Below are 13991 nucleotides of genomic sequence, written 5' to 3'. Positions count from 1 at the left end.
AGTAGCGGTCATCCCACACAAGGTGTATATAACTTGTCCACGACTTATTGATTGGGTTGCTACAATTTTAATATCGTTTATTTGATTTTTAAATCTTGTGTTTCTTTCGTATTTATAGGCTGTATCTTCTAAAGATTTTTTATACATATCCATTACTTGGTTTAAAATATCTTTTTCACGTTTTGTGTGAAATGGAAATTTGGTAGTTTTGGTTTTATGCGTTGTAAAACCTATACAATTTAAAACAGCAAATGAATACCAGTAGTATTTTGTTTATAATTAAATATCATATGTTATTTAGTAATGTTTATGTTAGATGAGGGTGGTATAACCCGCGGCCTGCGATTTTGGGTGTCTATTATTAGTAATCCTGCCGGCCGATACGAAAAAACCTCAATAGATGTAATGCGAATTAAATCGTATACAAAACGTTGCCGTTTTGTCTAAATAAATAATATTCGATAAGATACGAAACATAATTATCGAAACCACACATTTTTTTCCATAGTATAATATAATATTATTCAAAAATACATGTAACGTATATATTACATACGAGTTACATTGGTGCTGGATTACGAAGTAAAATGTGCTTTGGATCGCCAAAAACGGTGTTAATATAAATTTTCCCTTATAATGTCAATTGGATAAATTTTAAATCACAATATTATTATAAAATAAATGTATACGATCTTATTACGAATTTATACGAATTGTTATAAGGCGGGTAATCCTGGGAGTTGGTCGTTTCGCGAAAAAACGAAATTTTGTCATTATTTGGCAGTACGTATATTAGTGAATCGGCATTTAATAATAATTAATAATTTGTGTATTACATAAAATAAAATATATAGGTAAAAATATGCCCTGGTGTTTTTATGAAAATACATGTTACGTATATATTACATACGAGTTACATTGGTGCTGGATTACGAAGTAAAATGTGCTTAGGATCGCCAACTACAAAACGTTCGACCACCCAGCGTTAGATAAATAAATATGAATAAAAACATTACCAAGCATTTTGTCCACCGTTTCCTCGGTCGCCAGATCGTCAGCTAATGCCAAAATTTGGCTCTTAGGTCACACGGGTGACATCTCAAGAACTCGTAGTCGATTGCCGTTGAGCGTCCAAAGGAAAATGAAATGAGGGGTGGATTAAACATCGGCGGTGGCGGTGCTTCGGTTGTCGTCGGCGGTGGGAGTTCGTAGGTCTCAGTGCGAGGTCGCCGACAACGAGTTGTATAATTAGTAATCCTGGCGGTGAAAAACGACGACTAATGCGCGTTAAGGGGATTGCAAACGGATAATTTTTAAGGGGTTCTGTATAGGCAAAATTATAGATGTTTTTAATCAAGTCGTGCATGTGTGTGCGTAGTAAATTATCATTAGTGTGTGTATACCTCCCAACCATCACCCGCTACCCGCATGATTACACAGTTCATGGTTTATTTCCTTATCTAGTTTACGGTGGCGACGGTCAGACACAATTATTTATATATATATATATTATATATATTATATAAAATGTATATTGTATATATATATATATATATTTGCTGTAATATACGTTTACCGTTTATGATTATCTATATTTATTGAATTTTGTAACCAAAAAATAGGTATAATAGTTTTATACAAGCGATAAAAATCCGGGTATGTTATTTGTTTATAATAGGATAGGTGTCAAACTGTCAATCTTACGCTTACCTCATTAACTTATATATTATATAATGACATCTTGATCTTGTAGAATATAATATGGTTGTTACTATTATTAAGTACTACTGCCACTTATGTGATATCATGATTAATGATAAATAAATAAATAAACGCAATTATAGTATAATTATTTTTTATAACGTATAGTTACAAATATAAAAAAAAAGTTACACATCTGTATACGGGTTACTATTCCTTATGGGTAACCCTCTATCGAATCTTGAATCGATCATTTCCGGAAGAAGGGATTCCATGTAAAATGTGCTCACATGTGGTTTAATTTTATTTATCCAAAATTCAGTATCCCTGGTTATTTTATCTATGACAAAACCTATGAAATATTTAAAAATTATTTTTAATTGAATTATAAATATTAAAATAATACTGGTACCTTTAGGAGTCCACACAACAAAGTAACAAAACTTTTTCTCGCTTATATTTAGTTGTCCCTGGACTTGATAATAATAATTATCGGTTTTCTTTAAAATAAGCTTTCCCTCACAATCAATCATACACTTCAATTTACCATTTTGTACAGCTTCCTCGGGGGTAAATTCTTTAATGCTAGGTGGACATTTTATCTCTATAATAGAGTCATTGTCAATTAATCCATCAGGACTTGCTGCCAGATATGGTAGAGATTTATGTATAAATAAACCAGCGGATTTTATTTCTATGTTTAATTTTTCTTGTACTGCATTTCTAGCTATTGGTTCATTTTCAATCCCATATCTATACATAATTTTTTTTTTTAAATAATAAAAATTTAAATAAAATAAAATACATTTTGTAATACAGTCAAAAAGATACCTTGTCGCTGAATTTCCTTGAAAAATGTCATACAGTATATTTTTAACTGTATTTGCACGAGATGTCGTTGGTCGTAGTTTGCAGACTTTACCAAAATTAGATGCCGTTAGCCTTGATTTTCTATGTATTCGCCATTGATCATTGTCTTGTTGCCCAATAGTATCTCGTTCAATTGCTGCTATTTCGTCAGAATTCAACATTAATTTTTGCATAAACATTTTTTTTTTATTTTGGTATTCCTCAGGTGACATATCAATAATTTCACATTCCAATTCAAGAGCTCCATAGTCTTCATCTGGACCAGCAAACAAATTTTTTTTTTTTTACAGCTGTGAAATCAAAATGTTATAATTTATTGTTTGTTTATATTTATTTCTATTATAACAATAATAAAAATAATAAAACAATAACCTATTTTTTTCAAAGTTTAAAAGTTTTTTAGTTAATTTTTCACGTGACGTTTCTTTTTTTTTTATATATTTCTTAGTAAAAATTCCTGGACTGATGTTTGTAACTTTTTTGTGTATGTGGCTCAAAAAGCTAGGTCCATAGTTGAATGATGTAGCTGCAGTGTTACATCTAGCGTTATAAGATCCTATATATATAAAATTAATTTTATAAAATGTATATTTATTCAAATAGCAAAGAGTAGTTCCTATTGAAATGAGATTAAAAATAAAAATACTTATTATTTATTAAAAATACGTATATATACGTAAAAACATATATTTATTTATGTATGGATATTGTTACCTCGACAAGAAAAATTAACTTTTTTTCCACCAACATGCTTTGCAATGACATTATTGAAACCTTCTACGACATTATTGTTGACATTATAAATTAAGCTTGATGAATGATGCGCGACTATATTCCTCGCTCCAAGTATATCTATCCATATACCACAGCTTTCCATTTGCGGGACCAAATTCACCTCATTTTCTTTCGGCCCATTACAAAAATAACTAAATTAGGTAAACAGAAAATGTTGTATATAATTTAAAATTATGAAATAGTCATCAATGAAATAATATTCACCTAGCACATCCGTTATGATAACCAAATACATGATATGGGCTATTTAAAATATCCTGTTTCAAAAGGGCTACTTTTTCAGAATGCGTGAGGTTCATTTCTTTTCTGAATGCTATAGCTTTTGTTACAGCACATCTATTATTATAGGTACATCATAAATTAGCATAACATTGGATAAATAAAAAAAAGAGCAATTTTATAATACTTTCAAATTAAAAACCTGTTTATAAACGTTAGTATATAGGTACGCATTCTATTGAATGTATGGTAATTAATTTACACTCACCGTAGTTTAAGGCGTCTATCTTTCAAAGTTTTTCGCAAAAACCCAGGAACAACTGTTCCTGATGAACACTTTCGACGAGTAGATATATCTAAGATACGATTGCAATAGTTCCTCAGTATATGATTTATGCATTCAATTTTTTTTACATAAAAATCAGGTCCATAAGGTTTAGAAAGTGTTAATTTTTTCATTACACTTGAGTCACCATCTCCTATGAGTTTGTCATAAATAACATTATGCATGGAGAGACTTTTACGAAAACCATCTAGAATTATGTCAGATTCCATGGAAGTGGAGCTTCCATCCCAATTTTTAAAGCATTCGTGTTTTGAAGCTTTTTTCCCACTTGATTCGGCTTTTTGACACACAGTACACAATTTATTTCGAATATCCATGAAAATAATTTTTTTAGTTCTATATCCAATAATTGAGGGCTATATAAAAGTTAAAATGAGCTGTAAATTATACGAACAATTTATTTTTAATAAATGGATTAATGAATGCATATATTTAATGTTTATATTACATCAACAATCAACATAATATACATTATAAGTAAAATAAAATACAATAAAATACAATATAATAATATAACTTGCTACTTTTAAAATATTTTATGTTTTTTTCTGTTATTCATGAATATTTGTATTACATAAACATGTATTTTATTAATTTATATAAAAAGGTAGTACTATTGAACTTATTTAAGTCTTGAACAAAGGGTATCTATGTGAAATTTTGGAAAAATTTTAGTTTTTTTTTTTCAAGTAATGTCGATTAAAATTTTATACATGGTTCTTCATACGCCGTTTTAAGTGGAATTCGAAAAAAAAACTTGAGAGTAAATCCATAATCCATAATTATAATTTAGATAACATTTTATTCGAATAAAAATGTATTCGAATGATTTTTTTACAATTATTTCAATAATTTTCAAACATTAATATTCGAATAATTTTAAAATATGATATTCGAATAAAAAAAACTAGGGAAAATGCAAAAATATTATGAATAAAAAAATAGATCTATTGAGTGAGTAATAAATTAGATAATCATAATTTAATGATCTTATATTTTGAATAATATTGAATGATAATATTTCGTAACAATTACAACAAATTTAAATAGTAGTAGATAAAAAATTATTCCAATAATAATGGTTTGAAATTTAGTCGAATAACTTTTTATTCGAATATTATAGTTTAAAATTATTCGAATAATAATGTTTGAAAATTATTCGAATAAATAGGTATTCAAATAATTATCTAGATTAAATTTTGCCCAACTCTGTTATAGGCTATAGCTAAGATTTGAAAATTTATCTGAAGTTTTTTCCTAAGTATTTCATATTGGAAGCAAAAATCTAAATATAGTCACAGGATTATTTTAAATTTAAATTTGGCTGAATGTCCGTTGTACACTTGTAAATTAAATCAATTATCATAATACATACATATGAATAAAATTTGAAAAGAAAAAAACAACGACTTCACTAAATGTGGTCAATTGACCATAAAAGATTATTAACATTAAAAAGCCCAACCCAAAAGATAAATAAATACTCACCGCACCAGAAAGGGCGTTATAATTTGTTTTATATGACCTCTTCGACCATGTACCATCAGCTACAACGGTGATAAGCGGTATTCCATCGTCGGTTACACTATTATCCTCCAATGCAAGTTTGGCCTCTTCTCTGCCAGCTTCTTTCATCGCATCCAAAGCTACTTCTTGAGTATGTTTAAGTATTTCATTATGAAGTTTTTGATATATTGGATTGGACATATTATGCATGTTTAAAATGGCCGAAATCATATCTAGCTGTGAATAACCTAGACCCGTGCATAAAGTTGCAGACACAATTGCCGAATTTATTGACATGGACGTACTGTTACGATTTTCATTTGAAATATATTCCATTTTATTACAAATATTACATTGAAAAACAAATTCGGAAAGGAAACCATTTTTTATTTCCTTTTTCAATGTTAGGTCTTTAAAAGTACAACTAAAAGGCTTATGTTCTATTTGTTTAATAGCTTCAAATAAATGTTCTATGTCAACAAAACGTCTACCTTTACATTCCCTAAAATTAAATGCATATTATAATTTAAAAAAATGTATAAAAATCATTTTCTTCAAAATATATATAATATTCACAAAAACTAACCCTGCAGTATTTTCCTTCAGTTCTTCATTTACTGAAACATTAACTGGGTGGTCTCTGAAATTAAATTTATAGACTGTGTCTAAATTTGTATTGTACAATACATTAATTTTTTTATAACTTAATATAGCTTACAAATTAATCTAAGTATTTTTAAAATTTCAATGAGTATAGTAGATAATAATAAACATAATTCTAACTTCTGACTTCAAAAAACTAACAAAATACAAATCTAAATTTTCTTATGCCTAAAAAACATTGCATAAATTTGCAAAATATCCTCAAACTATTATGTACATAAAAAAAACCGTGGAAGTCGCTTTGCTGTTTAGAATTTGTAATGGTTGTGTTAAATTTGAATTCAATGATAAATTATAATACGAAAAACGTATATTCCGCCTCAAAGAATGTATCGCCCTGGAGCAAAAGCTCATTTTGCACCATGGACCTAACAATGCTAATCTTGCCATCAATATAAATTTAATTTGAATGAATACAAAAAGAGTATTATAAATATATTTATAATTTATTTATTTTTAGAATAATATATTCACTTACATATTTACGTTATCGTGACGAATTGTATTGTCAGTAGTAATTTCTATATTCTTAATATCATCTATCAAAACATTTTCGGACACTAATAAATGTGTTTTTTCCTGTTACAATTAAAATAAAAGAATAATGAATAGGTAGAGAATAATCTTCAATTTTTTAGAATATTTATATTATTGTAATTTTAATATCTGTTTATATAATTACCTGATCATCGCAGCTTTGATCTATAACACTTTTTTTCTTTCTTGATTGTAAATTGTTCAATCGGTGTTTTTTAACCTAGGTGCACTTAACTTACACCTAGTTTTTTGGCCAAAACGCCAGTCTTTACCCATTTTGTAAAAGAATAAAATAAAAGCACAAACCACCGGAAACTTACAGACAACTTTACTGATCAGAGTGTAGTGTTCAAATAAAATGATTCATAGGTAGTATATTATAATATATTGATTGTATTTAATTTTGGAAAAATATTATTATTATTATTGTTGCCTATTACTTATTCTTGTATACCTATCCAGTTATCCTTATCTGCTAATTGTTTCCGAGAATCGCTGTCACGTCGAGCGACTGAAACACGATTGAGCATAAAACACCTTTTTTGCGACACGATTGAGCAAAATTGTCGGCGTATCAAAGGAAATTAAAATACAAAAGAAAACTTACACGATTGAGCATAAAAAACTCTGCAACGTTGCCATTTTAAATTTAAAAAAAGTAAAAATAAATAATTTAAATTTAAAAATTATTCAAATAATTATAATAATTTAAAATATAATATGCCAAAAAATTAACACAATTTTATAGTCAAAATTTAATATACCTAGTCACATTAAAATAGTATTTAGATCCAATTGATAATAACAATAATAATAGATATGGCATGAAAAAAATAAAATCAAAATATTTATAATAATAATAGTTATGAAATATTTATAATAATAATAGTTATGACGTGAAAATAATAAAATTAAAATGTTTATAAATCAATAATAAATAATAGTCGCATTTTATAATAATATATAGATTTGTTTGAAAATAATAAAATTGTAATAAATTAAATTGAAATACCTTGGTATCTATTTCCAAGCTGGCTTAAATATATTAATAAATTTTCTGTATTCTTACAATTTAAATATTGGCGGAAAGCTTTCATATTAAATTCTATTTTCTGAATTTCGTTTGCGGGATGTAATTTTATGGATTTATTTTTAATAGATATGATCTTAGTCAACGTTTCGGCTTGTGTTTCGATTAATACCCTAACGACTGCATGGACATGAGGATGAGGTGAATAAAACTGTGCATTATATGTGCGATGAAAGCTTTCGGCTGCATTGGTTGTTCTAAAAAATTTAATAAAATAGAAATTAGTAAAAAAGTTTTTATATTAATTTTTAAAAATATTGTAAAGACCTTGGGTTTGGCGAAGGAATTTCAGCCCAAATATTTGGCGGAAATTGGCAGTGATTTTCAATATAATTGTGTAGAACGTAGTCAGAAAATATAAAACCGTCATCATTTGGACATATTGATATTAATTCATGAAATGCATCAACTACTTCTTCTGGGGAAATAAATGGCAAACCAAAAAACATTTTCAACCATTTCCCTAGTTCATTACTGTGGTCCATGTATGCTATTCTAAGAGAAGGTTCGCTAAGAATCTACAAACAAATTATTATATTTTATTAAAAAAGTACTATATTATAATATACAATACAGATAATTTATAAATACTATAAAAATATAGTAATAATTATTATGTCTTACTTTTCTCCACCATGATTGTCCCAAATGAAATCTACATCCAATTATTTTAATATTTCCAAACACGTCTATGATTGCTTGATGAGCTCCAATTTCAAAATCAACATGAAATGTGTTGATTTGCAATTTTTTTCCGCATAACAGCAAACATAAATTATTTAAAAATTGCCACATTTTAACATAAGTAGACCTAGTTTTATTTTGTAAAAAAAAGTAAACAAGTGGTAAGTAGTATCCATTTTTATATCCATGTATTGTATACAATTGAATAAAATATTTTGGAGCATAATTAAATGTGCCATCGCCAAAATACTCAGTACAATAATTTGTCATAAATTGTATATTTTCTTCCGTAGTTAAACATACAAAATTATCATCGTCCGGCATGTAAATGAGTTGTTGACCCTTATATTTAAAACAATCTTCATTTTGCAAGTTTTTTAATTGATAAATTGCTTCATCCATAGAAGTTGGTAATTTAGGATAGATCTGCTTCCGTTTATCATACATTGCTTTCCGTACATTTCTTACATTTTGACTATTTAAATTTGATGTTGAAGATGAATTTAAAAGTTCGGTACGAATAATTTTAATTGGCCGTGTGGAAATTGATTCTTCAGCTTTTCTTTTGCAATTTTCTCTTAATATTTGTTGTTCAATTTTTTCAATTGAATTTTGCTCGTGATTATGTTGTCCAGAAGTTTCAATTATTTTACGTTTATCTAAACCGGAAAAAATTGTTGCTGAACATTTATTATTTGTACACCTCCATCTTAAGAGATGATCTTTTTTTCTTTCTCCAATGAATTTATACTTGTATAAATTTACAAGGGCCAATTCTTTGCCTCTTTCTGATAAAATTAAAGTTATATTGTTGTTTAAATCCATATTTAAAAAAATAGAAACTATACGCACTTATATGAAATTTACTTTATGTGACGCGACTATAGATGATCGAACACTGATATTATTTCTATAATAATTTTGGAATCGTATCTTAATTATCTTATATTTTCCCCAATACTATAAATGTTTAAAACGCCGTAGAAATTTATTGCTCCGGGCCTAATTTATTAATCGATAATATTGTCGATAAAGTTGGACTCGGCTCATTGCTCGCATCTGATATCATAATAATCGTGTTTAATAATAATACGTCAAAATAATAAATTACAAAATTTTGGCAACATGAATGTGGCAACATCGCATAAAATATTCTATGCTCAATCGTGTTGCTAAAAAGGTATATGCTCAATCGTTTTATGCTCAATCGTGCTTTACCGCGTCGAGCAACCGCGCCGGAAGCAACTCTCACACGCGCACGCACATGTCATTCTATCGCGAAAAATTAAGTATTTTCTTATTTGCATGACTATAAAAACTACTAAAAGCGGTAGTAAATTAATCATACTTCCCGAAGTTCGATTGTAATTTCGAAAAAATGGTTGAATTTATAAACTTCTAGACTATGCTTCTTAGGAGTCACTTTTTTAAATTAAAAATCAGATGTGCCCAAAATAAATACAAATGTAATGCAATTATTTCATAGGATTTCTAAAAAAAAATGGTTATTTTAAGGGCAATTTAAATTGAAAATTGAAAATCGACTTCCTAAGAAGCCTAGATATTTTATCAATGAATTCAAAGAGGTATAAAAAATTTAAATCGGACATTCCGAAGTATGTGTAATTTACCACCGCTTATTGGTCTAAAACGTATGAAAAATACGTGCGTTGCAATCCCCTTAAGCACAGAGGATGTCTATTATTAGTAATCCTGCTAGCCGATACGAAAAACCTATAAATTGTATGATATGATAAATAATTGTCGATAAGCTACGAAATATACCTAAATCATCGAAACCACCATTTTTCATAGCAATATATAGTAATATATATAACAATTGGGAAACGTAAAATTCGAAATATATATAATTATTTCATAATATTATAAATTTTTAATGAATTATAAACCGGCACTTATTATATGAAATAAATACTAAACATAGCTAAGCGTTTTAAGTCCCCTTCACAAAGTGAAAACCCATACTAACATCGGCTAAAAGATATTATCAGTAATCCTGTTGGCAGACGACGTCGACGACGACGACCGTGGCACGATAGACACAGCGGGTGGTCGCGGGACCATTAGACGTAAAAATGTCGATAACGCGAATGAAATACTGCACATAGTACAGTTATTTAGACCACCAATTATTTATCATAGTAATATATAATATTATTTGAAAACCGATAGATACCTAAAGACAAGACATAATATAAATCATGAACATTTATTTTATTCTTTGAACGAAATATAATATTGGCCCATGACCATATGGTTATACCCATATGGTTATTTTTATAAACACCAATGTGTGTAGTAAATTGAAAAATATTTAAATATTTTTGTATGTTATCATCATCAATTAGAATATAATTTATGTAACAAAATAGTTTAAAGGAATATTCAACGTTTTTAAAAAACAAATTTGATTATGTTTAGAAAATAATATTGGGTTTGTTAAATATACTGTTATAATATAATATTATATGTATATTATTATGTATGTAGATCCTATAAGTCATATTTCAAAATCCCTGGCTTCGTGAGGATGTCCCCTTTTTGGGAAATGCATTTTGGATACTTACAATATGCATAAAGTGGTGGTGAGGTCGAGTTGTCCAGAAAAAGGTATATTGGTGCAGGATTACATGGGTAAAATACTGGTTTTGCCACAACCCTAAGTACAATTAGCTTACCAGGGGACTTAAAACAGTTTGGGGGTATAGAGTAAGTCATTTAGAGTCGAGGGATATCGTTTTCAAAGCTGTACTACCAATTTTGGATTTTTAGTAATTTTATTTCGTATGATATGTATCAGGGAGACGTAATATGATCTACCGCGGTAGCTTCGTATCGGTTTAAAATTAATTTACAATCGAAATATTGTACTACGACTTTGCCAATCATATCCCTGGATTCGTTAGGATGTCTGCTTTGTGGGGAATGCATTTTGAATACTTACAATTTGCATAAAGGGGGCTGAGGTCGAGTTGTCCAGAAAACGGTAACATGGTGCAGGATTACATAGGTAAAATACCATGTTTAGCTAATACTACAAGTCTAATTCGCTTACCAGGGGACTTTAAACCCTTTAGTGGTATTGAGTAAGTCATTTGTAGTCGAGGGATACCATTTTGAAAGCGGTAGTACAAAATTTAGATTTTTAGTAATTTTATTTCGTACGATATGTATCAATAATACGTAATATCGACTACTCCGGTAGACCCGTTAGGTTAAAAATTCATAAAAAATCAAAATATAGCACTACCACTTAGCCAATCATATCACTGGCTACGTTAGGATGTCTGCTTTGTGGGGAATACATTTTGAATACTTACAATTTGCATAAAGGCGTGCTGAGGTCGAGTGGTCCAGAAAACAGTAACATGGCGCAGGATTACATGAAAAAATGTAAATTTGAATTGCCAAAAGCTGTGTTAAATATTAATTTCCCCCAAAAATGTCATTTGGAAAAATTGATCAGCAGTCCCGATACTATAGTTTTCTAAACCAAAAGAAATTCATTTTGGTTTATATATTTATGATAAATTAAATCGGCAGTGATATAATTTAGTTGCATTCATAGTCAGTTAAAAATTGTGGTCTTCTCCGTGTTCGTTGAGGTCTTGTTTGTTGTGTTTGGATACTAGTTATTTGCTCTTGGCCGCGGGAAGGTCCATCCATCGTTGTAATGTTGTCTACAGCGGGACATACTGCTTTACACCTGCGACTCCGGATTGGTCTACGTTGATTAATCTCGTCTTGGCTGCTCGAATCAATCGGTCTTCTGCTTATTTGCTCTTGGCTGCAGGAAGGTCCATCCATCGTTGTAATGTTGTCTACAGGGGGACATACTGCTTTACACCTGCGACTCCGGATTGGTCTACTTTGATTAATCGTCTCTTCGCTGCTCGAATCAATCGGTCTTCTGCTTATTTGCTCTTGGCTGCAGGAAGGTCCATCCATCGTTGTAATGTTGTGTACAGGGGGACATACTACTTTACACCTGCGACTCAGGATTGGTCTACATTGATTAATCGGCTCTTCGCTGCTCGAATCAATCGGTATTCTGTTGTCTACATATTGTTGTACTGATGATAACTGCGAGCAAGCAATTACCTTAAAAAAAATGTTTGTACTTATAAGCAACTCGTATCAATAAACAACACAATTTCTTTCTAATCATAGATAAATATATACATACGGTATCCTCGCACGGTATCCCATGGATAGGGCAGCTAGAAGGTTGTGAAGAATCTGTTAGTTGTTTGATGCCGCATCTTCTGACCCTTCTGAATGGTGAAAGCAACTGCATATTGTAAATATGTTCTCTTCGACGTCTAGGGGGTTCCACATTTGACAATGGGTTTTCCGGAAAATTAAATTTTTCAAATATATTGTCGATATCTCTCAATGTTGCTTCGTGAGGATCAAATACAGGGTTGATTGTCCTTGTCTTCCACCCACGTCTTTGAATATTATATGGATATGATTCATTAGGTGTTAACTCGCCAACTTAGCCTTTCTCTTGAGATTCTCCCACAGAGTTTTTAAACTCTGGGAATCTCTGTGACAGGTTGACGATGCTGCAGCAAATTCTTCTGCAATAGTTGTCCACCTCTGGTTTTTAAGTTTCATATTTACCCCATCAGTCTTTTTTGATTCGACCACACTAAAATGTCGAGTGTTGATTTCTAATAGAGTACATTTTTCAGAGTACTCGAAACTACGTTCCCGTTTCCTCTTTAAAGTGTTTTAGAGTTTCCATATTTAACACAAATTAAAAAAAACTGATTTCAGTATTTCACTATACACTATTCACAATTTCAAACAAAACGATCGACTCGGATCGAGAACCGAAATTGATAAACAATGTCACTGTTATCACTTTATCGTAGGCCACAGCTGTTTGATAGTACCACTAATCGCGGTTAGTAGGGTTAATCACGGTTACCGAAATCGTGTTTAGTGGAACCGTGATTAACGTGGTGAAATCCAAATGTTGGTAAATCGCGATTAAAGCATATTTGGTGAAATCGACCCTTAGAAGTTAGAAGTTAGAAAATATCTTCTAAGACCGTGGTTTAGTGTTTACATCTGTTATAATCTTATCATCATTCATCATAGAAAACAGAATATTTTCGTGGCTATAATCACATATTACATTGTATGATTATACATTTATACACAATAAGATAAGGTTTTTTACAAAAATTACATTATATTAAATACATAAGTAATTAATATAATAAATAAATTATAAATACATATTATATATTAAGTGAAAATATTTATGAGAAAATGTTCCTAGAAAGATTATTACTATTTGACAGTCATCGTCATTGGAACCTACAACAATACTATATTAATTTAAATTTTGGCGCGCATTCTCGCATAAGGTGGAAAGAGTGACGTAGCATACATGCGCAGAACGAAGTTGAGAACATACCAGTGTATTTAGCCATGGTCGTATCATAATGTTCGTTACTACGTTTATACCGATCAAATAATATTATATCGGTATTCGGTACCATAATAAACATAACGTTTATGCTTTGCTTATACTAGGCATTGTTA

At 29.7% G+C, this 13991-nt stretch overlaps 1 protein-coding gene and 2 pseudogenes across 1 annotated transcript; 1 reads left to right on the top strand and 2 right to left on the bottom strand.

Annotated features, from left to right (window-relative positions):
- The window catches only part of LOC149061897 (uncharacterized), a 105047-nt pseudogene that overhangs the window by 66219 nt on the left and 24837 nt on the right, over positions 1–13991 (top strand).
- Positions 1839–6842, bottom strand: LOC149061899 (uncharacterized; annotated as a pseudogene).
- Positions 7587–8843, bottom strand: LOC149061898 (uncharacterized). The gene is made up of 3 exons (XM_089216743.1): positions 8352–8843; positions 7995–8245; positions 7587–7924 (listed from the first exon to the last, which is right to left on the bottom strand). The coding sequence occupies exons 1-3, from the start codon at positions 8811–8813 to the stop codon at positions 7636–7638; spliced, it is 1002 nt and encodes a 333-aa protein (XP_089072869.1). The 5' UTR covers positions 8814–8843; the 3' UTR covers positions 7587–7635.

The sequence above is a fragment of the Diuraphis noxia genome, unplaced genomic scaffold, assembly GCF_037042655.1.
Source record: "Diuraphis noxia isolate RWA-SAM2 unplaced genomic scaffold, SU_Dnox_SAM2 contig0001, whole genome shotgun sequence".
NCBI lineage: Eukaryota > Metazoa > Arthropoda > Insecta > Hemiptera > Aphididae > Diuraphis > Diuraphis noxia.
The sequence above is the reverse complement of the archived record's forward strand: the minus strand, read 5'-3'. Positions and strand labels throughout refer to the sequence as shown.

Bases quoted from the DNA above. Each gene is read 5' to 3' on its own strand.
- LOC149061898 (XM_089216743.1), bottom strand. From the start codon at position 8,813: ATGGATGAAGCAATTTATCAATTAAAAAACTTGCAAAATGAAGATTGT. The intron at 8,246-8,351 runs GTAAGACATAAT...ATTTGTTTGTAG, and splicing joins GACAATCATGGTGGAGAAAA to ATTCTTAGCGAACCTTCTCT. The intron at 7,925-7,994 runs GTCTTTACAATA...TAAATTTTTTAG, and splicing joins ATTCCTTCGCCAAACCCAAG to AACAACCAATGCAGCCGAAA.